The sequence below is a fragment of the Trachurus japonicus genome, chromosome 18 (genome assembly GCF_045865225.1).
Source record: "Trachurus japonicus isolate A0001 chromosome 18, Traja_1.0".
NCBI lineage: Eukaryota > Metazoa > Chordata > Actinopteri > Carangiformes > Carangidae > Trachurus > Trachurus japonicus.
This window is the reverse complement of record NC_140924.1, coordinates 4,142,970-4,169,662: the sequence shown is the minus strand read 5'-3', so window position 1 is coordinate 4,169,662 and position 26,693 is coordinate 4,142,970. Positions and strand designations below refer to the sequence as shown.

The following is a 26,693-nucleotide window of genomic DNA, read 5'->3' as shown; positions in this document are numbered from 1 at the left end:
CGCTCCATTTGCGCCGCCTCCGCCTGAATCGCGCGTCATTACATTGATTTTCAATGTAGAGTTGCCGCTCCATTCGCATCTATGGCGTCCGGTGTGAACGCCCCTTAAGAGTCATGAACGCTTGCCAGACATCCCCTTGGCCAAGTAGCCAGGGCGCATGATCAATTGGAGGCATAGTGACAGGTACCTCAACTGTCACATCTCTCCCCCTCTTTTCACAAGCACGTCCTCGTGCTTTAGTTTAGTTTAATAAGTTTATTTGTATCAGGGACAAGATAACATTAGTCTCGAAATGAGAAGAGATACCTTGTAGCGGATTTAGCTTACTAGCTACTTTCCATCTGTAGTCCCTGGGCAGGCTGCCACACATTAGGAATCCATGGACCCACCCCTAGTGCTACATGGACCAAGCTGAGTCGGGAGGAGAAGCCGGTGCCAGTGCGCCAAAGCCTTCACCTGCCCAGACACAGCAAAAATTGTGGGACAAGAAAGGTTTAACAAGTTATACAGTTTTGAAAAAAAAACTGCGTGATGGACTTCATAATTTGCACTGAGTTTAAATGTACAAAAGTTTCTAAAGTATTGGGGCTACATTTTGGTTAGGGTGGCAAAACTGTAGCACATATTTTGAATTTTCAAAATGTTTAGATTTGCTCTTATCCTAGTGTGATGTACATAAAAGCACAGGTCAATCTACTTTTGTGACTTGACTCATCTTATTTTCTTATGACAATCAACTGGCCAATTATAGCCCCAGCTTTTTTAACCCATTTGTCCACTCTCCTGTTGTTCAGCATAAAGACAGTACATCTGTGACTACTGACTGATAACTGAAACCAACCAGAGGTGCAGGGATGTTTGATCCTCCCTCACAGTGTTGCTGTATCTCCAACTGAGAGACGACTGAGGCCTCTGAGACTCTGCGCCCCTTCTGCAGCAGCATCAGAAATAACCTCCACAGGAAGAGGAAGTTGTCACGTACGTTCTACTTCAGTTGTATTTCAGCTCAACGCTCAGTCTGCAGCAAGACGACATGGAGGTCACAGCTCTCTGCTTCAGACTGTGTGAGTACTCAGTGTCACATTTCTTCTCTTTCTGTCCTTACTTTTATATGTTGCTGCTCATCAAAGCATCTGTTGCTGATTTACAACATTGCTCCTTTGTTTCTCCAGTGATGCTTGGATTTCTTCTGCTGGAGACACAAGTTCAGAGTCTTTACGCTCAGCAAAGTGGTGAGGAACTCCTTTTTTGATCCTTTTTTACATAATAATATTCTGATGTTTTATGCAACATTCTCTCTGTCTAAAGATTTGTGAAACAATGTTGACCTAAACCTGTTATCTCTGATGGGATTTTAATTTTTCACAAATTGACCTTATAACAAACTTGGAAGTTTAAGAAGATGAGTTCATGCAACTATGTCATGTTTTAAGAATTAACAAAAGAAAATCCTGATATGTCGACCTGCCACAAGAATAATGTATGTTGATCCATTTGAATTTATGGATATCAAAATAAAAGATGTGAATATTTTATTTGTGAACTTTCAGGTGCAGCTTCTCTTCGTATCACTCCAGACCGTCTGCAGTTCTTTCAACTTGAGTCTGTCTCTTTTCATTGTGAGGGAACTGATAGTTCTGCTCAGTTAAGAAGGACCAGGGATGATGGAAAAGTTACTCCAGCATGCTCAATGAAGAAGACATCATCAGGGTCGTCCTGCAACATCGATAGCACTTATCAAACAGAAAGTGGAGAATACTGGTGTGAGACTGACAGAGGGGAACGAAGCAGCAGCATCAACATCACCATCACTGGTACGTTCGTTGTTTTCTGGAGCCACAACAGATCTACTGTTAACATGTAGTAATCTGAGGTAAGTATTATGTTGTGATGGAGGCCTACCTTTCCCATTAGGTACCTTTTAGGATGAAACTGAATTCATCAAGTGACAGTGTGATGACTGAAAAATCACCTGATATTAGCTATCATTACAACATTTTAGTGTGTTAATCTGTCACAGAAGTTATTTGCTTCCCAATTGTATTACTTTTCCTGTGATTGTACTACCATAAAGATGTTTGGGTTCCATATCTTTTCTTGTAGGCTCTATATGTTTGCTTCTGTTTTTATATTTTTTTATAGACATGATTTTTCTACCTGTATTTCCACATATTTAATTATAAATTATCTTCTATTGAGAGTAACTCCAAATCTGTTCATCAAACTTTGCTCTTCTTCAACGTGTTCTTCAGAGGGCTCAGTGATCCTGGAGAGTCCTGCTCTTCCTGTGATGGAGGGAGATATTGTGACTCTGCGCTGCAGAAACAAGACGACTTCCACCAACCTGAAAGCTGTTTTCTACAAAGACAACGTCGCAGTGAACAACAGTCCAACGCAAGAGATCAGAATGAACAATGTCTCCAGGTTTGTTGAAGGACTGTACAAGTGCAGCATCCAGGGAGTTGGAGAGTCACCAGAGAGCAGACTGACTGTCACAGGTGAGACTGAACAGTTACTAATCAAAAATATATATAAACATATACCATATAGAAATACTTGTTTAAATTAAAGCAGATATCAGTGGAATGTTTTTGTTAATATAAGTCCTAAATAGTCCTATTTTCCGTCAGCAATCACTTACATGAAGTATTTCAGCCTAAACACGAGTCTCTCCGTCACTCTGCTCTGCTGTAACCCGAGGGGAAAATTTTCCTTGTGGGATACAAGTGTTATCCAATGAGAAGAGAGAACGGCATGAAGGGCTGTGTGTGCAGCCAAGGGATGCGCGTGAATGTGGTGACGTAGCACGAGGACCAATTGATGCCTGACAAGGGCGGGGGCTGCTAACTCATGGTGCGTTCAAGGAAACTCGTACTTTGTGTTTTTCCTTCCTGTGAAGTCATACCAGTTCGATCTGGTACGAGTTCACGGGTTGGAAGTTACGAGTGGCCGTTATAGGGAACTTTCAAAGACAACAGGACGGTAAAAACACGAGCTACGGGTTACCTGGAACGCTACCAAGTCGTAGTTGTGACTTGAAGCTGTAACTTACGGTTTCAAAAGCCTGCCTTGAACGCAGCATTAGCCGAAACGGCCGTGCCAGTGATATCTGCTTTAAATAAGAAAAACACAGGCCTTTTCAAGTTAAGATAATGTTTGAAAAAAACTTGAACAATCGACATATAACTTATGCAACATCATAAAAAAATCATCTGATAGATATTTTTAAATAAATGTAAATACTCAAAATTCCTGATATGTTATTACCATGTTTTGTATATGCAATAATATAATATCCCTGTATAGTTTACATTTATAGCAACATGTCTATATCCATGTGCCACTATGTGTCATGATATAAAGACATTTATATCATGTTTTACATGTATAAATGATTTATTTAATATTTAAAGATATTTGCACGTTTGAATATGTGAATGTTTCTCAACCTCTTAATGTCAAGAAACTAGTTACTAATGACAGCATGTGCCAACAGCACATTCTGTTTCTATCGTGTGTCCACCAGCTCATAAAGAACACGTCTCCAATGACTCTGACTCTATGAACCTACGTAGCCTGCAGCGGATCATCATCATCGTCTCGACTGTAGCCCTGATTCTGCTGCTGCTGCTACTGTTTCTGGGGTTTCTCCATTTTAGCAAACGCAGAGGTACAGACAAGCAGCTGTCAATAATTAAAGCCTGTTTCTGTTACTGTTAGTAATTTTACTTTACTAACCCTAACCCTTCTTTTCATCAGTTTGCTCAAAGATGTTAAGGACATCACACTCAGGTGAGTTTTCTAACTAACATGACTCAGATTAACAAAAGAAAACACAAACACTGTTATTTTAAGAATGAATTTCAAAAATGTAGTATAACCTGTCTACCTGTCAGCGTTTAGTCTGTTACTAATTTTATAGATTGTTTTTAATAGATGTTTCAATTTCACGAGTGGACGATGCAGATGATCCAAATAGTTTGACGTATGCAGTCGTCAGAAAAAAGAAAAAGAAAAAGAAAGGTGAACTTTACCTGTTTTTTTCCTTTAATACAATGTGAACAACTCAACAAGACTTTTCACACATCTGTGTTCTCATGGAGCTATTTTCATGCCGCGTGTTCATCATCTCGGTCGACCACTGAGGAGGTTAAAATAAGAAGAGGAGTCAGTGGCAGTTGAAGCGGTCCACTCTAACGTCTGAATGATTTCTGCTCCCTCTCTCTGTGGTCTGTTGTTTTAGACGCTGCTGACACTGGTGAGAGTTTGAACGTCTGCACTGAGACAAACCACAGCAGAGAAGCACAGACAGAGAACGGTAAGAGGCCTGTTCAGACCTTCACTCTGTCACCACCAGTATATTTATAACCACATCTAGAAGTAGTAGACGTCTACTATCAGTCACACCAACATGTATCATGTGGGTTTCTATTCAATAACAAACACATTGATGATTTAAACATATGGACCTATGATTGTGATGAATTAAGGTGTATGGTAAGTTTGAGCATTGAGCTGTTCAGTGTTAGTCACTAGCTCGATCTTTGCCCACACTAGTTGGACATCTGGTCACACTAGTTAAACATTTTGTCCAACTAGTTGACTAGTTATCAAGACAAAAATCTGATAATACATAAATTGCAGCTTGACATTATGGAAATGTTGGTGATTTGTTTTTAATGATAAGTGTTTTGCTTGACAAGAGATAATCTAATGTTTAAAAATAAGCCACACCAAGTAAGTAGAGGACTTCTGTGGAAGGTGTGACTATTTTTTGGTGAATTTAAACAAAGTATAATACACATTACAGTGAATTACAAACTGGAACTCCATCAGCTCTGCTCTGAAAAAAAAATGGAACTGGGTTGAATGGGAGCAGAAAGCTCCTGGGCTGCACTTAAAACACATTTTAAATTATTCTCTAAGTCTCTGTGCTTTTTTGACCACATTTTGAGCCAGAGGACAAACAAGGCTACCAACTGTGGCCAAAATGTGTAAGTGTACCATCCTGCTCGCTTGTCTTGCCAAACCCTGAGGTGATGCTCTGAGTGAGGATTCTCTCCCCAGTGCCAGTGTAGAACACACCAAGTATGGTCTAGGAAGCAGCAAACCTCATAAGATGCCAAATATGGTAGAGACACTGATTTGCCTTTTTGGTCACACCATGGATATGTGTGGACCAAGTAAGACCCTCAGAGATTTGTACTCTAAACCTCTCCACTGGGTCCCTGTTGATGTAAAGGGGGTGTAGGAATGCTTTGCCCTCCTGAAATCCACCACTAGCTCCTTAGTTATGCTGGTATTTAGTTGGAGACAATTAGTCTGACACCAGGATGCCAGATTCTCCCTCAAGTAGGCTGCCCAAGCACTACTGTATCATCAGCAAATTTGATGATGGAATTTAACTATAAGTGGCTGCACAGTCATATGTATAGGGGAGAGTGGGGTAATTTGTGCCATGGGGCAAGTAGTTCCACCCCTGTTATCTAGAAAACCATAGAAGAAGTTGGTCATGTGATAACATATTTTTGAAGGGGCATCCATTTCACTCATCCTATCAAGAAGGGAGACACATGGCTTGAGAGGAAAGCACATTTATGTTCAAAAAACAAATTTTTGCCATCCAAAGTAAAATTTCTATGATCAAGGTTTTTTGATTGCCATGTTTGAACAATTATAGATAACTTTGAAAACAGTTCACACATGTTTTAGTGATTTATTAAGCTACACCATGAGTCTATACAGTTAGCATGATGCCAGCTCAAAACAGCTGGGGAATCCTTTTTTCTCAAAATGCTGGGCTTGGGGTAATTTGTGCCAAAGGGCCTGGGTTAAGTTGTGCCAGCGGCAGTGCTGTCTGTGTATAGGAGAAACATGGCAGTGGGCACGGATTTGCTTGAAACTTGACATGTGTGATGAGGGACCGCCCCTGAACACACCTGCCCAGTCTGGTTGTGCTCATAGCCTGGTGGATGAACAAAACATGGCGTTTCTTTGTGCCACAGCCCCCAGCATGCCTCAGGCCCCCACGACTACATGGGGACAAGCGAGGGCCCGATCATCGCCGCTTCTGGCTTTAATTTTGTATTGAATGTCTTGCTTTTATATAGCATTAACATTTGTGAGATTAAAATTAAAAAATTTTACTTCAATTATTAATGGCACAATTTACCCCAGTGTGTTCTCTCTAATGGCACAACTTACCCCGCACCGGGGGCAAGTTGTGCCAGAATTTTTTTTTTTTTTCTAAAGCTATATTTCTGAAACGGTTGATTTAAGATTCAAAGTGATTGTTCCCAGGGATGCACAACATCCTAAACTATATGTACATATATTAGTTGGGGGCATTATTGTAATCCCCTTGCTTTAAAGGCAGTTTAAGTAAAAATTGGCACTACTTACACTGCTCTCCCCTACAGAGAGTATAACAACAGACTAAGTACTGTCCACATGAATACGGGTTTTGGAGAATCCACCAAAGTTCTTTATGATTCTGGCGTTTCATCCACATCGAAAAAGGGTTTTACCCTAAAACTGTATTTTTCCCAGTAAGCTTTATCCAATGAGGAGAGAGAACGGCATGAAGGGCTGTGTGTGCAGCCAAGGGATGCGTGTGAATGTGGTGACGTAGGGACAAGGCCCAATAGATCCATGACGAGGGCGGGGGCTGCTAACTAACGAAGTTAGCCAAAATGACCGGATCGCTTACTTCTGCTTTAAATCTCAAAACCATGCCCCAGCGTTTTCGTGTTGACACCCAAAATGGATCTTTTGGGAAATAATAATGTCATAGCCACTTCTCTCTAACCCGTAACCTGAGCCACACCACGGGACATAACCTAAGAACAACGACTACTGTCTGGGTCCATCGGACACTGCACTTTTAACAACACACAAGCTTTCCATGTCTTCTCCTGTGTTTTTGGAGTATGTGTGGCAGCGTTAGAGTGCCACATACAAGCCTTGTGTGTGCACTACAGGATTTTGAGTCATTTTCAGTGGATCAGTGTAAAGACATTTCTTGAAACTTGAATTACAGTATCCCTCTTATCTTATTGATGTCTCCCTTTCAGATTAGGAGATTTCTTGTATATTGAGATGACATATAAATTCTCCTTGTTTTCAAAGCAGAACCAGGATTATCCAGATCCACATCTTCCCAGAATCTCGGGGCAGCCACAGAATCACAGGTGGAAACTGTCTATGCACATGTCCAGGTGAGACTGATGGCCGTTGTGGCCGCCACCTGCAACTGACTCTTGATAATTGTTTTTGAAGTGAAATGAAGAGTTCAAACTTCAATCTCTGGACTCAAGTGCTGAATTGTCCAAATCTTATAAACCACAAAAGAAAATGTTGATTATACATATATATACGTATATAATTTAATCAATGATGTTCAACAACTGTATGAAATAATGGTTATAAAGTTCACAAAACCTTTTTAACACTAGGAAAATGGTTTTGTGTGACATAAGATAAATAGAAAATAAACAATTATTCCTTCTTTCATAAAGGTTTCTGAACTAAGGATTCGGTGTATAATCTTTATATATTTTGTCTTACAGAACAAACCAAAGCAGAGAGATGTGGGACTGAAGAGGGAGAATTGTTTGTTGAAGAAAAAATGACCAATAATAAAGTTGGATTTTGTTAATTTCCAATGAAACTGAATTTATACATTTTAAAGAGTTTTTTCTACCGTGATATGTAACAGATTGTATTGCAAATAAACTCTGTGATCACTACATGGAAAATCATGTAATCCACTATTAGTGGGTAAACAACTACATCTAAACAACCACATTTTCTGAAACTAATTTACACTTTCATACATAAAATAGGCACAGTCACAAATATTCAAAACAAGGTTTTGAAACTTTTGTTTGTTTTTTAGATTATATTGGAAATTTATTTGAAAAATTATGTAATTGTGTTTTGGAGTTTCAATTAAGCATCTTATCAGTTTGTTTATTCATATACTGATCAACCCACTCACAATACACACTGCTGCTTCCCTCCCTCCTGACTGGCTGGCTACCTGCATAAATAAGCAGGTATACAGGTGTTTTTGACAATGACGTCAGGATTAGAACATTTATAAGAAGATGAGACTTCATAAATGTTTGGATTCACTTTACAATTATCAGACCGTCCTAATGCAAAATATTGAAATCTGGTCAAATAAAAACAGTGAAGAAATATTAAAATGAAGCTGAAAAACTAGAAAATATCAATAAAACATATTTTGTCAGTGGAAAACTTCACACTTGACCTGCTCAACAATTCTATATTGTAGTTTTCAGTAATAACATTTCAGCCTAATCAATCAACAGTTTACATGAAGAAACTGGAACATCAACTAAACAGATCATGCAAAGTCTAATGCAATCAATACTATTTCTTAAGTTTATTAACAGATCTTATCCACACATGTACAAACAGCTGAAAAGATTCCTGGAAAGAAGACTTCAACGTCATCACTTCCACTTCTTCAATAGTATCCTATATTTTCCTACAGTTTCTCTCTCCGTGACATATTTCATGTCTAATTTTCAATTTCTGTCCATGTTGTTGTTCCTTTTCCATCAACACTAAACAGAAGATTCCTGTCTTTTAATTGTCTTTGTCACATCAGTCTCTTCTTCTGTCGTATCCAGACGTTTTGAGTCTGAAGATTCTTCATTCTGATCATGGGCTGTTTTCACAAGAACTCCAGCTTCCGAGGACCAGCCACCATCTTTATCCCTTATCTGTGAATGTAGAGTTTGAGAACATAAAAGCGGTTAATGCAGCGTTACATGAAGATACAGAGAGAAGGAGTAGAGGAGACAGAGAGTTAATAATGATCAGATGAACCACCTCTTTCTTCATCTTCTCCACTTGTCTCTCAGCTTCCTCCTTCTTCCTGTTGGTCTCAGCTTGGTTTGTCTCCAGCTGGGATTGAACAGAGACATGGACAGAGACTCAGTGTTGGACCAGCTTTGTCTTACATAAAGACATGAATGTGACACATGACTCAGTGAAGACACCTAGTGGTGTTCTGTTGTATTACACATTGACTTTGATAACAGGTTTTGTAGTTCAATGAAGAAACAACAAGTATTTAAGCAGATATTAGAAAACACAAAAATCCTGAAAAACCTGTTTGTTCTTCGTCTCCAGCTCCTTTATCTGTCTCTGCTGTTCTTCAATCTGACCAAAGATAATGTGGGACAAATTTATTATTTCAGCATTTAATAAACAATAATATGTTACAATATGAGTGTTATTCTTATCCGGTTTATGTATTTATATTACAGATGCTGCAAATAATTTTAGATGATAAGAAGATAAATGATGTTGATGTAGAAACCATAATGAACTGAGTCTTAGGGAACTGATGAACTACAGATGAAGTAACAGCAGCTTAGAAGATGATAGAGATGAGATGAGATAGAGATGCAGTTATGTATCTAATTTGCATTACATTTCTTTAAATGTGAGACGTTCAAGGACCAGTTGAGGACAAACAGATCAGTGTGATATGGAGAAGATATTAGCCATGCTGGCTAAAGCTGCCCTTTTTACTGTATTTAATGCAGTTGATTAATTGGGACTGTCCACGTACAATAAAACAATAAAGTAAAGTAAAGTACAGAGAGAAAGAGTAGAGGAGACAGAGAGTTAATAATAATCAGATGAACCTTCTGTTTCATGGACTCCATCTGTTTCTTCATCTTCTCCACTTCTCTCTCAGCTTCCTCCTTCTTCCTGTTGGTCTCAGTTTGGCTTGTCTCCAGCTGGGATTGAAGAGAAGCATTGTCATAATCCCTATAGTCATCATAGCAGTAGGTTTGTTACCTTTAATCGTCGTTGCAAGCTGTTTTTCTATTGGCGGAGTTGTTTTCGAGGTAAATTTATGCAAAGCTGCCCATGCGCGTTCCCATCAGAGGCAGTTTTTTTGGCAAGCAGTCTCTTTTTGGCACGACATCGGCTTTGCATTTACCTCGAAAATAAATAGCGTCTCTGCCCTGCCGATCTAAAAATAGCTCACACCGACAAACAAACCTACACCCAAGACTATAATAGGGATTATGCCAATGGGCCAGTTTGACATAAAATGTTGGAATATCCCTTCAAAGACATGAATGTGACACATGACTCAGTGGAGACACTCAGCTGTCTTCTCTAATTTTTGAAAATCACTTATTGAAAAGATAAACCAGTTTGATCTTGGAACTACCTCCTTCATCTGTCTCTGCAGTTCGTATTCTTGACTCAGCTCCTCTTCCTGGAGCTGCTGGAGTTCATCTTCTTTCTCTTCTACCTAAGAGGAAAGAGAAAAGAGCAAAGACGAGCTGGAAAACCATTTCATTATTTTGGATATTGGTAGTAAAAAACGAGACAGAAGATTGTATTGTTGGATAGTTTTGTTTCTTGCACCCAACAACATCCAGAATTCAGACTGCAGAGTCCTGCCAGCATCAGGAGTGGGGCTTTTAAAATCACTGTGTTCATTTAAAAAAAAGAGAAACTGAACAAAAATATGAGTTGCTTGTGTAAAATACACAAAACTGAACCTCCTTGTTCTTGGTCTGAAGTTTGGTCTCCTTGGTCTTCAGCTCCACCTTCAGTGTTTCTATTTCCTGCTCAGCTTCCTCCTCCTTCTTCTTCTGTTGTTCTTTAGATGGACTCTGGATCAGAAGAAGAACATGTGACTGAACTCACTGTCCAATGACTCATATAGAAACAAATGCAGCATCAGGTCAGATCTCTGTGTTCATAACATCAGCACTTACCAGAGGAGTCAAGGGAGACCAAGTGGTTGTGTCTCTGATCGTCTCCAACTGTGAGGGAGGAGAGAGACATGATGACCATGACATGTCACTGAGTGGAGGTGAGATGAAGAAAGTCAACTAGACCAATATGGATCAATATGAAGAAATAAACCTCTGAGTTTTTGATCTTCAGCTTTTCCTTCAGCTCCTTCAGCTCGTCCTCCGTCCTCTGGTTGTCTTCACTGAGCTGCAGCAGCTCAGCTTGTTTCTCTTGAATCTGGGAGGAGAGAGAAGATGAAGACCAGATGACAGACATCTTCATTTTTTAGGCCTTTTCTCGAAAATTGCATATCCATAATAAAACGAGTATATCTCTGCAACCACAAGGTCTATTTGAATACCTTTGGTGTCATAGTAAATGGAAAAAAATGAGGAATTGCTGAGATGTGTAAATTTCAGTATATCTGTTACTGGTGAAGAGTAAATGAAGATGACACACAGAAAAAAAATAATAGAATTAATATTCGCCTTAAAAAATCATATTTTTGATGAGTGCCCTTTAGAATAATGCTAATGAAGCTCAAACTCTCTATAAAATCATTGTACAACATGTGAACATTGTCTCTGCAGTGGTTGATTCTGATTAATTGAAGCAGGACAAAATTATTGAGATTTTACTACAAAATATCCAGGCGAACTTTCCAAAATGTCCATTTTTGGCACAGCTTGGAACCACCTGCCACTATAAACTATTGTTTAATCTTTATTTTCACACAATTTGGATAAACTAACTGAAAATAAATCTACTGGAACCGATTGTAAATAACTAACATAGTGGATTCAGTGTCTCTGCGTCCTGCTGCTCAGAGCAGCTTCTGGGTGGGTTTGGCTTTCAGCCTCTATCTCTGCAGCGGAGTGGTCGATTCGAGTGATTGACGGCTCATTCTGACCATTAGAGAGAGAGGAATGACGCTAGACCCAGGTCGATGTGATTGGCCGCACTGGCAGCCATGTGACAGCCATGAACCAATCAGATCAGCAGATCCACGTGCAGGCTTCCCCCGGGTCCTAGAGCCGTCGGATTTCGGTCCGGCTGGTTCAGATGTAAGTACTAGGCAGAGTTCAACTGGAAATATTGTGGATTTACCCATAACACAACCTTTTCACGGCAAAACAGCAAAGGTAAGAGCAAATGTACGACCATGTTTTGGCCACGCAGCGTCTGGTTTTGCTCGACTTTGCTGGTTGTTGTCTTCTCCCTCTTCCGTGCTGCTGCTAGCTGCTGCTGCTAGCTGCTGTGTTAGCCGCGGTTGCTATGCAACGCCCCACTGTTTGTAGCAGGCTCGTAGGTCGCTGATGTGTTTTGCATAATGTACAGTTGTATACGAGGCAGAAATGTGGCGACTGGGTCCACACAGAGGTGCTTTATGAAGTTTGATGTCTAGTTGTTTGTTTGAGTAGTGTTTGGGCTGTGTTTGGGTCATATAAACATGGTTTTTACACGTTGTAGCCCAGCTTCTGCTGTTTAATTTGACATATAATATGACCATATTCTTTTATAATCAGTGCAGTGGGGGCTCTGTTATTGTTATGCATGTCTTCAAGTCTCCCAAATGGGGGACTCTGGATTTTAACCACTGACCTGAACAAACTGACTGTTAGTGAGACGCTGAAGAACAAACTGAAATCAGTCTGTGGTATTAGTGACTTGGAGACAAACCTGTTTCTTCTTGTTCTTCAGTTGCTCTCTCATGGTCTCCACTCTCTTGTCAGCTTCCTTCTTTTTCTTCTTTTCTTCCTCTTCCTCCCTCCTCTCCTGCTCAGATCCCTGGTTCTTTAATTGAAACTTGAGTCAGTTTGTAATGTGGTAATGGAGAAATTCAATATTTTGTTTTACTGAGTATTTAACAGAAATAACTATCTTTATGAAGTCATCCATCTCTTGGGAAGCTCAGACCTTGTTTCTAAGTGTTTCATATCATTATTTCTTCCTCAGATGTTCATTTCCTTATATTTTTCATTTTGACTGAAAACACATGATTTTTCATTCTTTTCCTTTTCACCTTTTTGTCGTCCTCCATTTTCACTGTCTCTTGCTCTGTTTCTCGTCTGTCACTTTCATCCCTCAGACCATTCTTCGTCTCTGAGTTAGACGTCATCCACTCCACTACATCCTCGGCAGGTGTGAGGTTAGGCAGCAAAACGCTGTCACCACCAATTTCTGTCTCTATTGGCTGAATTGGACCAATTAATTCAGATTGTCCTAAAAAGAGAAGATATTTTGGTTAGTTTTGGCTGCAGACCTAAAGATCTAGTTAAACAGGGCTCCCAATGTTACATTTTAAATTGTATACAATACTTGAGTTTTAATCCACCACAGGAGCCTCAGTACAATCCTGACCAATACACCACACCAACAGCAGTGGTTCCCAATATTTTCCAACTCACGGCCCACTTAAATATCTCAAAAATGTATGCAGCAACTCTAGTCCCATAAACAATACAGACGCCAAACAAAGTGTTTTTTTTATTATCATTAATAATAAACATTCAGTAGGCTACTGACAGGGGAATCTCCACGGTCACTGACTTACTAATTGTAGAAGACAAATGAGGTGGAGAGCCCTACCATGAACGCTCTACACTTAATTTGATTTTTTTTTCACAACAATCATACTATTTTGAAAATGATTTGACAGCCCACTTGCAATACCTTCATGGCCCCCTGGTGGGTCACGGCCCACAGGTTGGGAATCACTGAACTAGATGTTAGATCTGGTATTTATAAAATTGATTCTTGCCAAAATCACAAAATATTCATACAATAATAAAAGTGTATCAAATTGTACACAAATGTACAATTTGATACACTTTTATTCTACAGAGAGATAACCCTTTGAAATAGAAGTAAAACACCACGTACCTGTTGCTTGTTGCGCTGCTCATTTCAATTGACGACAGAGACAAAGTCCATAAATCATTTACTGACTCATGATCATAAACTGCCCCAGATTATCAGCTGAAGAAACTTTCAGAATTTTTGATAATCACAAATCATGTTTAACTTCCAAACCGTCCAATTCAGCCAAAAGCGTTTCTATAAGCTATTTTATTTGTTTATTATTGTGGGAGTGCAACCACACACAAAGCAGACGAATCAGAACCAGGATTGCGCAATTTAAATAAATATGGAAAACGCAAAGAAAATGAAATGTCTTGTATTGTATTTTGTTTGTATAATTCATGTGAAGTTCTTACTAATCAGTCTGAAGTGTAAATTAATCAGTTCAGTTTTAAACACAAACATGATATCTAAAGCTCAGTTTTATTCTGAGTACCTGAGCAACTGAACTTTGACCTTTGACCCTGTTGCTAGGTAACTGATTATTATTGTAAGATTAAACAGCTGCAATCACAATGATCATAAACAATAAAAATGTTGTTAATTAATGTTGTCTTAGTGACCCAGGAGAAGTGGATAATGTGAGGTGGTATTTTGTTACCATTATAAAAATCATTTATTGTACATGTCAGATAGAGTAGGGTTCATATTAAACTTCAGCTCTGTATACTACCTGCTGCCAACATGTTATGTCAAATGTCATAAGTAAAAGTATGTTATATCAAAATGTAAAAAAGCAAAAACAATGGAAAAAAAATATGATATGATCTGTATACTATCTACTACCGTAACATGTTATGTCAAAATGTCATACGTAAAAGAATGTTACATCAAAATGTAAAAAAAAAATAAGAAAAGAAGAAAAAACAAAAAGATATGTATGTATGACAAATATTTTTATTCTGTGGGTAATGGGGGCAGGACTAGATAAGCTTTAGCTTCTCCCGCTTTCCCTTTCGGCCATGTGTATTGTATTATTTGAACGAAGATGAAGTGTGATGATGATGATTTAAATTGACATGCCCGAAATAAACAAATTGATTGATTGATTGATAAACAATAATTACTTTTAAATGTATGATTTAGAGGGAAAATCCCATTCACCATCCCAACATTAGCTTCCTGCCGTGGAAGTGAATATTGAGCCCCATTAGACTGCCAGGTGAACAGTTAGTTCAAGGAAACGTTGTGGTCACTTTTGGTTTATGGACTCTTTTGTCTCTGGATCCCATTTTCAGGATTTACATGACAATAAGGTTCTTTGGTTTGGTTTAACGCCTGGTTTAAACAACTGGGATCTGTGATAGGGATCGTTGAACCAACCAGATGGTTGAACCTCCCTCACAGGGTCGTCGTACTGTATCTCCGACTGAGAGACGACTGAGGCCTCTGAGAGCCTGCCCCCCTTCTGCAGCAGCATCAGAAATAACCTCCACAGGAAGAGGAAGTTGTCACGTACGTTCTACTTCAGTTGTATTTCAGCTCAACGCTCAGTCTGCAGCAAGACGACATGGAGGTCACAGCTCTCTGCTTCAGACTGTGTGAGTACTCAGTGTCACATTTCTTCTCTTTCTGTCCTCACTTTGATATGCTGCTGCTCATCAAAGCATCTGTTGCTGATTTACAACATTGCTCCTTTGATTCTCCAGTGATGCTTGAATTTCTTCTGCTGGAGACACGAGTTCAGAGTCTTTACGCTCAGGAAAGTGGTGAGGAACTCCTTTTTTGGAAGAATTTTGACCTAAACCTGTTTTATATGATGAGATTTTTATTTTTCGCAAATTGACCTGATGACAAATTTGATAAAAAGAATCAATGCGACTATTTCTTGTAAATACCAGAACAAGTCTTGCAAAGTATATATATCACACTCACAAATCTCAAGATCTTACCAAGAATATTTGTCTTATTTCTAGTCAAAATGTAATTTCTAGTCAAAACAAATCTCATTATACCTAAAATAAGACTCCTCACATTAAAAAGTAGCTTGTTTTTAAGACATTTTTACTTATTTCAAGCCTATTTTCACTTAAAATAAGTAGCAAAATCTGACAGTGGAGCAAGTTTTTCTTTCTTATTACAAGCACAAAAAACTTCCTTTTACTCACAGATTTTTCTACTTATTTCAAGTGAAAATTAGTTTGAAACAAGTGAAAATTATGTAAAAACAAGCACATTTTTAGGTGATGAGTCTTGCTTTAAGTGGAAAGAGATTAGTTTTGACTAGAAATTAGACATTTTGACAAGAAATAAGACAAATATTCTTGGAAAGATTTTGAGTTTTTGCAGTGCAGTATAGTAAATTACAAGGTCAATATTGATCCATTTAAATTTAGTTCCTCTTGCGATGGATATCAAAATAAAATGTGTTTTTTTTGTGAACTTTCAGGTGCAGCTTCTCTTCGTATCACTCCAGACCATCTGCAGTTCTTTGAACATGAGTCTATCTCTTTTCATTGTGAGGGAACTAATGGTTCTGCTCAGTTAAGAGGGACCAGAGACAAAGGGAAATTTACTCCAATATGCGTCATGAAGAGCACATCATCAGGGTCGTCCTGCATAGCTGCTGGAACTTATCCATCCGACAGTGGAGAATACTGGTGTGAGACCGACGGAGGAGAAAGAAGCAACAGCATCAACATCACCATCACTAGTACGTTCGTTTTTTTTTTTAAAGCCACTACAGATCTACTGTGAACGTTACTCAGTTTTTGTCTCGAAAAAAAAATCAATGGGTAACAATCCACTGATGCTGTAAATATCACAAATCTACAAGTTTTATTCAGTATATGGTTTAGGTTAGGGTCTGTAAAGTTGTATCGTATTGGGTTTGGGTTATAGGTAGGTTGGTTGGTACTGTAGGTGTGCAGATTTGCAGAACAGTGCAAAATGTGAGGGGAAATTGTTACTTCTTATTTGTAAGGACCCCTCTTGAAATTGGAATAATACTAGAATTAAATGTTAAGTAATATTGGACTCATTAATTATCAGGATGAAATTGAAACCATGCAATCGGTTTTCTTAATCCATCACCTGCATAAATTCTCTCAAGTTTTCTATTGAGACTAACTCATCAAACTTTCCTCTTCTTCAACATGTTGTTCAGGTGGCTCAGTGATCCTGGAGAGTCCTGCTCTTCCTGTGATGGAGGGAGATACTGTGACTCTCCGCTGCAGAAACAAGACGACTTCCACCAACCTGAAAGCTGTTTTCTACAAAGATGGAACATCAATGACCAACAGTGCTGCCATGGAGGTGAAAATGAACGTCTCCAAGTCTGATGAAGGACTGTACAAGTGCAGCATCCAGGGAGCTGGAGAGTCACCAGAGAGCAGACTGACTGTCACAGGTGAGACTATAACCAGTTACTAAACAAACAAAAATACACAAAATATATGGCGATGGATCTATACATTATCATACCTCTTAATACCGTAACTCATGGTTATGGGAAATATATATACATCCAATATTTGTAATAAGTAGGGATGTATATCGTTAGGATTTTATCGATACCGATACCCATACCGATACTCCTTATCGGTACTGATACTTATCGATACTCTTATCGATACTACAACATGTAATTTAGTGTAAAAAATAATGATGTTAAAAGATTCAACCTTTTTTTTTTGTTTGTTTTTTATTAGGGGGGCAGCAACTAGCATAAAAAATTGACAGCAGAGAGGAACACCTCCTTTAAACCCTGAGCAAGTCAACAGTTAAACTGCAGAAGCTGCAGTTAATCTGTCATCATGATAAAATAGGATCTCCTTCTATGGATCTTGATGAATATTTAGCTTTTTTACTCTTAAAGTTGTATTGCTCTGACTCACAGCTCACGTCAGCTCAGGTGATCTGCAGGTTGTTTTCACTTCACTGCTCCGACGCTGCGCCCCGTGTGTGCGTGTGTGTTTGTGTACAGCGCTGACACACACACACACACTGTAACGCTGCATCCACAGCAGCCGGTCCATGTTCTTCACGCCGTAGACCAGTCAATTTATGAGACGTGTTACCGCAGAATAAACGACACAAGCAGCTCAGTGTTTCCACAGTCGGAGTTTTCTCCTCCTTTCTTACCGGAGTGACACCAGGTCACTCTGACTGCACTCTGCTCCTCTCAGCAGCAACATGAAGCTGCTGGAGCCTCCTCTGTCTCCTCACTGACCTGCTGCTGTACTGGACACTCAACCCTCCGCCTCCGACATGAATTAAAGTACTTTGCTGGGTCTCGGTGCGAGGCTTCAAACACATGACGACCCGACACAGGCGAACGGACCGGGCCGGACTCGTCTCGCTCCACACGCACCGTCAGGCCGTGTGTCGGCGCTGCGGCGCGGCAGCGTGGAGAGACGCTGCTGAGACTCGCCGCGGCTCGCCCGGTCCAAGTGCTGATTAGAGCTGCAGGGATCAGCTGCGGTGACCGCCGTGTAGCGGTCCTGTTGCGCTGACAGACCGGTGGAAATTGGGGGGTGACGAGCTGCTGTGGCGGCGGTGTCATTATTACGTGACGGTTAGGGAGACGTTCAAAAAGTACCGATAAGAGTACCGTTAGTCCAGAATCTTAACGGTACTCTGGTACCGACGCAATTATGGACCGGTACCAAAAAGTACCGGTCCACGGTATACATCCCTAGTAATAAGTAATTATTATTACACTTCTTTGATAGAGATAATGAGACAGTATTTATTACAACAGTTTGACTCATTCACGCAGGTAAAAGAAAAAAAAAATTACGACATACACTTTTACCGTCACCTTATGTAACCTCTTGAAAAACTGTTGCCAATGTCGACTGTATTTGTGCTCCAAAGTTGAAATCAAAAATAAAACGCAAGGTGGAAAAACAAAACATTAAAATTAGAATACTGTCCAGATTTCCCTGTAAATTTACACATATTAATACATGCTATGTTTAACCCATATAAATGTGCTTATATTGTAGAAATATGATACAATCCATGAAGATGTATATACTGTAGGGTGTATATACAAGATAAAGAAAACATGTCAGTAGACCATAAAATGTTTGAATAAATCTCAAAAGCTATGCAAAATTCTATATATGCCATCAGTGTCGGAAAAATGTGGCATATTTTAAATTTCTGGACAGGATCTAGATCAGGGTTTTTAAACTGAGAGTTTTGAGAGTTCGGTGTGCTTTTAATATGTTCAGATATTTGCGCAGTAAATGTTTTTCACCTTTATAATGTCAAGACGTTTCATACCAATTGTGTAAAGTGTAAAGTTACATCACATTCAGTTTCCATTATGTGTCCATCAGCTCATGAAAAACTTGTCTCCAGTGACTTCCCAACCATCTACACACTGCGATGGATCGTCCTCACTGTCTCAGCTGTTGCCCTGATGCTGCTGGTGGGATTTTTCCATGTTACCAAACACTAAGGTATAAAATAGCTACTTGCCCCCTGTAATATACTGTATGTCAATGATATAAAGTATTTTTTCTGTTGCTGTCAATATTATCAACTTTTCTTTACCTCGGTTTGCTCAAAGACATCAATAAAATCACACTCAGGTCAATTTCATGGCAAATATGTTTCAAATGAACCTTGATTTATTATTATTACTATTTTAGGACTGAACTTTAAGGTGAAGGACGTCTTCGCACATCTGTTTCAAGAGGTGTGTCAGAATGGGACCAGCTGATCCAAATTGATACAGCATATGAAACGAAGAATCCAATTTGCACAAATATTTAATTTAGTGACATTTTGGTTGCATGACCTTCTTCAGGCAAAAACTGTTTGGTCATATATAAGGACTGAATTTTAAAAAGAAAGTATAGCCTGTTGACCTGCTGCCTGCCTTCAATCTGTCCATAATCTCAAATTTCAATTTCATGTTTCAGAGGATTTGCTGTATGTACTCGTCATATTTTTAATCTTTAACATGATGTCAGGTACACAAACACATCTTTATTCTCATGGAGCTATTTTCATGAGACACAGCCATATGTTCATCATCAGGCCGACCGCTGAGGATTGGCAGCTGAAGCCGTCGACTCTAATGTCTCTGTGGTCTGTTGTTTTAGACGCTGCTGACGCTGGTGAGAGTTTGAACGTCTGCACTGAGACAAACCACAGCAGAGAAGCACAGACAGAGAACGGTAAGAGGCCTGTTCAGCCTCCTCAGGAGACTGCTACCGTTACTAACCCCAATGTACCATGTGGGTTTCTATTTATTAACCAACACATGTATCAATGCCTGTGTTCAGTGAGGTACTTTTGATGCTTTTGTTGGAGACCATCAAAATACTGTTTTCTCAGTATCCTGGCCTATAAATTGCACATTTGATTTCTCAGTTCACTTCAGAGCAAAAAAGTTGAAAGGAACTAAGAAAAAGTCGGATGCTGAAGAGCAAAACAGTATTTGATGCTAACCAGCTGCAGCAGATTTAAGATTACAAGTTTGACGGTTTGAAGATTTCTGGATAAAAGTGGTCTTAAAAAAATCAGTTATTATTGTTGATATGATCTTATTGTATCTTCCTTTCAGATGAAGAGATTTCTGAGATGAAACATGAATTCTATTTGTTTCTGTAGCAAAACCATAATCATCCAGATGCACATTGCCACTTAAACTGATTAAGATTCAGCTGAAACTTACTGTTATTATTTTATTTATTTTTCATTATTTTTATTATTAGGGATTAAGGCAAGAGTTGGCCCATGGGCCTGATTTGGGAGGGGGATGGGTTTGGGTGGCATTTGAAGTTATACTGCTGTTACTGATGCTGTAAACTGTATGGAAAAAATGTTAATAAATAAATTGTTTAAAAAAAGATTCAGCTGAAACTTTAGTATCCAATCTAATTTTAATCCTCATGTCCTGATGTATCAATCGCATGTTTTCATGTCAATGGTTTGTTACCATGGTGACATCTGTCCTGCTGTCCACATGAGTCAGTGACAGTATTGGGACCCTGTGAGCATCAATTACCAAACAGCTAATTTCACCTCAGAACAAAAAAGCTGAACATAACTAAGAAAAAGTCAAATGGTAAAATAACCAGCTGTGACTGGAAATGCTTTTATTTTTGTATAGTTCAACATGTGTTCGAAGTGCACCATGTCTGACGCTGTACATTAAAGTTTCCACGTGTGCACATCTGGATTTGCGTTCTCTTCTTTTGGGGGTGGGGTCACATGTTCACTTTATAATAATCAATACATCTACCAGCTCAGGTGTGGACAGTATGATGCACTTGACATGTTTGCTATTTTACAGTAGGGGGCAGTGGAGAGTTCTTATGTTCTAAAAGATGTATCTAATGACATTTAAACTTTGTAACCCACTAGGGACAGAGGCAACATTTATAATATATTTTCTCTCTATGGATCTACTCCTTCACAGAAATTCTTCTTTTCTTATTGATAAATAATGATATTTTGGGGGTTTTATGTAGTTTTAAGTGATGTAAAGCCATAAACATACATCAGAGAAAAAGAACAAATGACATTCTTTATTATGATATAAACATACAAGAAGTTTAGAGACCAAGTGAAACATCAGAGGTGAAGAGGTCATGATCTTCATCACATTCTTTGAAATTTTATGTCGACAAAAATATCCACAATGCAAATTGGAATAAAAGACATTGTAACTTTTGAGTGTTTTTAAAAATGCTCAAGACTGTGAATTTAATATTGCATCAATTTCCTATTACAATTACTGGCTTGAAAAGTAACTCCAATACTAAATGCTAAACATTTAACTTTGTTTTTTCAAGGAAGCGTAGAACAGTTGTCCAACTCCTTCAGTCTGTTCTCAGTGATCTGAAAGACAAATACAAAAAAAGAAATTAGTTTTAATCGGCTTTATCGCTTTATTTATTCATGTACAAACATTATAAATGAATACAAGGCCAATCATACCTATCAGATGGATGAATACTCGCACACCTCGTCTGCTTGGGGTGGAGCTACAGGATCATAGATGACTTCTGTTTAGGAAACAAAAGCAGTTTCTTCATCATGTTCATGATGGAAACCAAAATTGACACAGACCAAAAGACAATTTTTTCATAAATACTGTAAATCTGATGACAACCATGAACTTTTAGTGCTGAGGTGGGAAAATAAATTCTCCAACCCGAACCACACAAGTTCTTTTCGAAACATCTCTTGAAATAAAAGAAAACAAGTACTCTCTGTTAGCACTAGATGTCGCCAAGCAACAAAATCCTGAAACAATGGACTTTCTCCAAAACCCCGAGCACTTTGGAGGTAGAAGATGTTGACACTTCCAGCTTGTGTCATTACGTAAGACACAAGGACAAGTACAACCAATCACAAATGTTCTGGTTAAAGTTTGGTATAAAAATAACCTGGAGAGTTTGAGCGGTTGTCATCAGAGAAAGAGGAGGGAAAACACTGAGGCTCATCTTCATCTGAAATAGAGACACAGAGACCACGTTCATGTCAGCATCACAACACAAAGCAGCATCATATCAATACATGTTGGTTTTGACCTCATGTGAGAAGTTGACATTAAAACAGCTGCAGAGGTTCAGGGCCTCTCACCTCTTTCTGTCGGTGGTTTTCTGCTGTGGTTTGTCTCGAGACAGACGCTCAAATTATCAGCAGCGTCTGCAGGGACTAAATTAAAACAGTAGGTGAGACACTGAGATGATGAGACTCTTCGAACACGCTGGTTCTCACACACTGAATTTTCAATGCAAATGCATGACTCAGACAGCACTTCACCTAAAATCTAATTGTTCGTCCGGTTTTCTCACCTTTATCACTTGTCTTCTTCTTATCTTTTTTGACCAATGCATACAAGTCCTCCTTTGGATCACTCAGCTGGATCTCTAGAAGAACTGAGTACAAAAGAGAAATGTTTGTAATCATCTAAATTACACTTTATTTTTTTAAGTATCTGTGAAATATAACAAGTTTTGACTTCACAGTGGAGGCTTAGTGAGGTTCTTCCTGTCTTGCACGGATGGTTTCACACTACTGAGCATGTGACACTACGCACTGCAAGTACGGAAGTATTGAAATTATGTTAGTAAACTAAAGTAGTAGCCGTAAAAAAGATGCAAGCCGTACCGGTGACAACAACAAATGAACTTGAACATGACTCCAATTGAAAACGACCATTACAGTAAAATAAAACTTCACTTACGCAGTTGTTTCTTCCATTGAAGCAGTCCGATCACAAGCAGCTGCAGAACCAACACAACAGCCACAACCACCCACAGCAGGAGGTAGTAAAAGTTGAGAGGGACTTTAGGAGATGTAGAAAAGAGAAGATGTTCCTCACTTTGTTGTCCAAAGACATTCTACCATTTTGATCTTTGCTATTATTCCTCAGTTTTCAACACCAATCATCCACCAATCATCGTTTAGTTATGATTTGCTTTGAAATGGGACAAAAGTGACTTGATATTGTCACATTTAAGAAACCATTGGTTTTTCTCTTCATCCAAATGTCGTTATTGATGAAGCTGCTTGGATTATCTCCTTTATCAGTGACTGATAACTCACCTTTTCCTTGTGCAACTGGTTCCAGCGAGTCAATTTCTAGAAGTTGAAGTGAAGATATTTTAGAGTTCACTCTTTTATTTCATCACATGGGTTTGAACTGACTCACTAAGGTGGAGCATCTACACAAATCATTTACTAGTTAATCTGCCTCAAAGTTACAGATCACAGCATACATTACACGTGTCAGGAACTAGTGCACTGAAGGCTCAAACTTACAAAATTTGGCAAAAATTGAAAAAAAAAAAAAAAAAAAAAGTAGAGTTACTATCAAAAGCACTGACCTCCATCAACCAGTGGCTTTGCACTTGAGTAGCTGAATTCTGGAGTTGTGGCCTTAAGTGTGCTTTTTCCAGTCACAGCATTGACCTCCGTATATTTACCTCTGACAGTCAGCGGGCTCTGTGGTGACTCTCCAACTCCGGAGATTTTACACATGTAGAGGCCGCCATGAGCCGTGGAAACACTTTGAATAGTCATGGTTCCTGTGGAGCTGTTCCCAATGAGGACTCCATTTCTAAAGAAACCAGCTGTTGGATTGGAGATGCTCTCCTTGCTTCTACATCTCAGAGTCACAGCTTCTCCCTCCTTCACAGGGAGGACTGGACTCTCCAGGATCACAGAGCCACCTGAACAACATCACCACATGTTCAAAGACACAATGAGGAGCTCAGTGTAACATGACTGTGGCTTCACAGCTGAAAACATCAACGATCCACTCACCACTGACTGTGATGTCGACAGCGTTGCTTCTCTCTCCTCTTGGCCCTTCACACCAGTATTCTCCACTGTCTGACACCACGGCATTTCTATTGGTGCAGTTCACTAATGATGTTGATTTCTGACATGCTGAAATATTTACCTTGATGTTCTTGACCCACCACTTAGAGACATCTAAACCAAGACAGCTGAATGAGACCGACTCGTACTCAAAGAGCTGCAGTCTGGACGGGACGATACGAACATCTGCACCTGAGACTGACAAATAGGGAACAACGATGAGTACAAAATTCAGATCAACTGCACATGAACACAAAACAATCACACAATCCACTGCCATGAAAACATGTTGCAAAGTTGCAAAGATTTGAACCTATTGACCCTCAACAGTGTAATGTCAAGTCATCAAGTCCTCAGCAAGGTTAAAACTCTTGTACTCACCGACCAGCAGCATCGATGCAGACAAGACTGTAGAGGAGAGAAAGCATGTCTACTCAGTTCATAACCTACAGGGAATGTTACCAGATAAATATCATGATAAATATTTTAATATTATTATTATTATGACATATTATAAACTTGAAACTCACTCAGTCTGATGCAGAGAGCACTGGCCTCCATGTCGCCTTCCCCTCGACTGTCTGAGCGCTCGGCTGCGTTCAGGTTAAATATACTGAGCTGACAACTTCCTCTTCCTCTTCACGTCTGGTGTCGAAGCAGCTTCAGCTCACGTACAGCTCACCAACAGACGTGCAGCTACACAACAAGTCAAAAATAACTCGCACTGAGCTGTCTCTCTCTTTCACTGCTCAGTTTTTACAGCGTTCTCCTTGCTTTGTCCTTTGACTTTGCAGGTTACCAGGCATCACTGAAGCTCTTTGACCTACACTAATGTGCGTACAGTAAGGCCCCATGCTAATAAAGTTTGGTAGATTGAATTAGAATCATGCGAAGTTGAAACTGCATTTTATCCTAACAGACACACATCTGCAGGTGATAAAACCCTCAACCATAAGAAGCTCCTCTAATAATCACATTAAACCAACATTTCAGCTGTTTGTCTGAGACAGTGTGAATATGAAGTTGTCCTACTCTGCCCCCTGCTGGAGACCAGTGGAACTGGAACTCCAAGACAATGAAGAGCAGTTGCAATTTCTCCTGTTTGCAGAGGCGGACTGGCCCTCTGTGTGATCTTGAGAATCAGAGAACGGCCGGTAGTCAAGGACGGCCGGCAGCCGCCATGCAGTCACCGTGACAGCCAAGTTTGTTTAGTTCTGCTTGCAGAGGTCTATGGCTGAGCTCGTGTGCCTTATTCATAGGCGGCGCTATCAATAGGCTAGATTGTCACAGAAAATAAAATAAAAATCATCACAAATAATAAAATGGAAAAAATAATTTAGATTTAGAATTTTCGGTCGTATTTGACTGGTTACCTGCGTTATTACGTAGGTTTAAATGTGTCAGCATGTGTCAGGCAGCGGCCGTAGAAACCACTCACCGTCTCGTTGTATTTCAGAGGAGAGGCAGCGAGTGTGGTGCTTTGCCTCTTCTGCCCGTACGGTGTGTATGGGCAGAAGACTTACATGTGTGCATGTGCATTGCGTAACTCTACTGAGTGTGAGCGGCACGTACGTTCACGTTGCTTTCGTGAATTGTAAACAAACAGACGCCCCCTCGGTTTTAGCTTCCAGCAGTTTAGCAGCTAATTCAACAGCAGTGATGGATAACTGTACCAGAGGAGAGGCTCAACAACTGCATGAGCTTCATCTGAGGAATAAACAGCAGCTTTTACCTGACGGGGGGGGGGGGGGGGAGAGACCGACGCCTGAGCTACGGTAGCTAACAGCTAGCAGCTAACAGGTTACAGACTTTCTCTCTCTCTCCCTCTCTTTCTTTATACACGCACACACACAGCCTGTCATATCCGTTGTAAACCTTGTAATAACAGCAGCTTGTTGAGTACAGTTAACACTATTGTTGCTTCGGTTTGAGTGTGGATTAATTGTTAACGGTTTGTTGTGTAATGTGAGCGGTGGTCCAATATCGCGTCCTGATGAGTTGGGTTTTAATAACCGCTGATGGCGTGGATTGTGATGAGAAGGTGTAGCACATATTTTAAGACTTATCTGTGCAAACCATTGTGCAAAACCTGTTTGTTGTGACTTTTTGCGTGATAAGATGATTTGCCGAATTCTTCTTATTCCTGCAGCCTTTTGTCTCAATGTTAACGATGGCAAAATGTCCAGATATTTTATTACTTTATGAAAATAAATGTCTGTGAGTTAAAAAGAAGTGGGCTTTCTGATTTGATTTGGCTTTTCGTGCATTTGGTTAAACACATATAAGTAACAGGAGAGAGAGAGAGAGACGAGGAGAGAGAGAGAGGTCCGCTGGGTGAGCTAGATTAACTTTTAACGGGAGAGAGGCGCACCGCGCTGTCAAAGCTTGTCTCAGCCATAGGTCTCAGCAGAAATGATGTGTGCTTTCAATATAGACACGAACGAGTCATTCAGGAATAATTTCCAACTCTATGTATGTTAGTGTTATTTTTTCCTAAGTAGTGGCCCATCCAAAATTACTGTGGCCCGTGGTCCAAAATTGAAATCCTGGCGCCGCGCCTGCTCCGGACACCTGTGTGAGCGCACATTCTCAGCGATGCGCGGGTGCGCAACTGGATAAGGACAACTATGGCACAGCAGATACTGTCAACTGTGTCGCTTCTGTACATCGAGAGCAATACCTACGGTAAAAGGATTTAAAGCAGAAGTAAGCGATCCGGTGGTTTTGGCTAACTT

The 26,693-nt window shown here is 39.6% G+C and overlaps 3 protein-coding genes across 3 annotated transcripts in view; 1 reads left to right on the top strand and 2 right to left on the bottom strand.

The window, feature by feature from the left end:
- The window catches only part of LOC146968396 (uncharacterized), a 431,785-nt gene that overhangs the window by 268,377 nt on the left and 136,715 nt on the right, over nucleotides 1–26,693 (bottom strand). The gene's annotated exons all lie outside the window — the stretch shown is intronic.
- Nucleotides 1,034–19,072, top strand: LOC146968404 (Fc receptor-like A). Its single transcript, XM_085760340.1, has 7 exons — nucleotides 1,034–1,064; nucleotides 1,173–1,232; nucleotides 1,551–1,814; nucleotides 2,253–2,491; nucleotides 2,996–3,010; nucleotides 16,759–17,011; nucleotides 18,951–19,072. Exons 1-7 carry the CDS (start codon nucleotides 1,034–1,036, stop codon nucleotides 19,070–19,072), a joined length of 984 nt encoding a protein of 327 aa, XP_085616466.1.
- Nucleotides 21,144–24,519, bottom strand: LOC146968403 (Fc receptor-like protein 5). Its single transcript, XM_085759148.1, has 11 exons — nucleotides 24,489–24,519; nucleotides 24,340–24,366; nucleotides 23,902–24,156; nucleotides 23,463–23,807; nucleotides 23,182–23,217; nucleotides 22,820–22,921; nucleotides 22,428–22,511; nucleotides 22,213–22,287; nucleotides 22,017–22,079; nucleotides 21,565–21,632; nucleotides 21,144–21,465 (listed from the first exon to the last, which is right to left on the bottom strand). The coding sequence occupies exons 1-10, from the start codon at nucleotides 24,517–24,519 to the stop codon at nucleotides 21,568–21,570; spliced, it is 1,083 nt and encodes a 360-aa protein (XP_085615274.1). The 3' UTR covers nucleotides 21,144–21,465; nucleotides 21,565–21,567.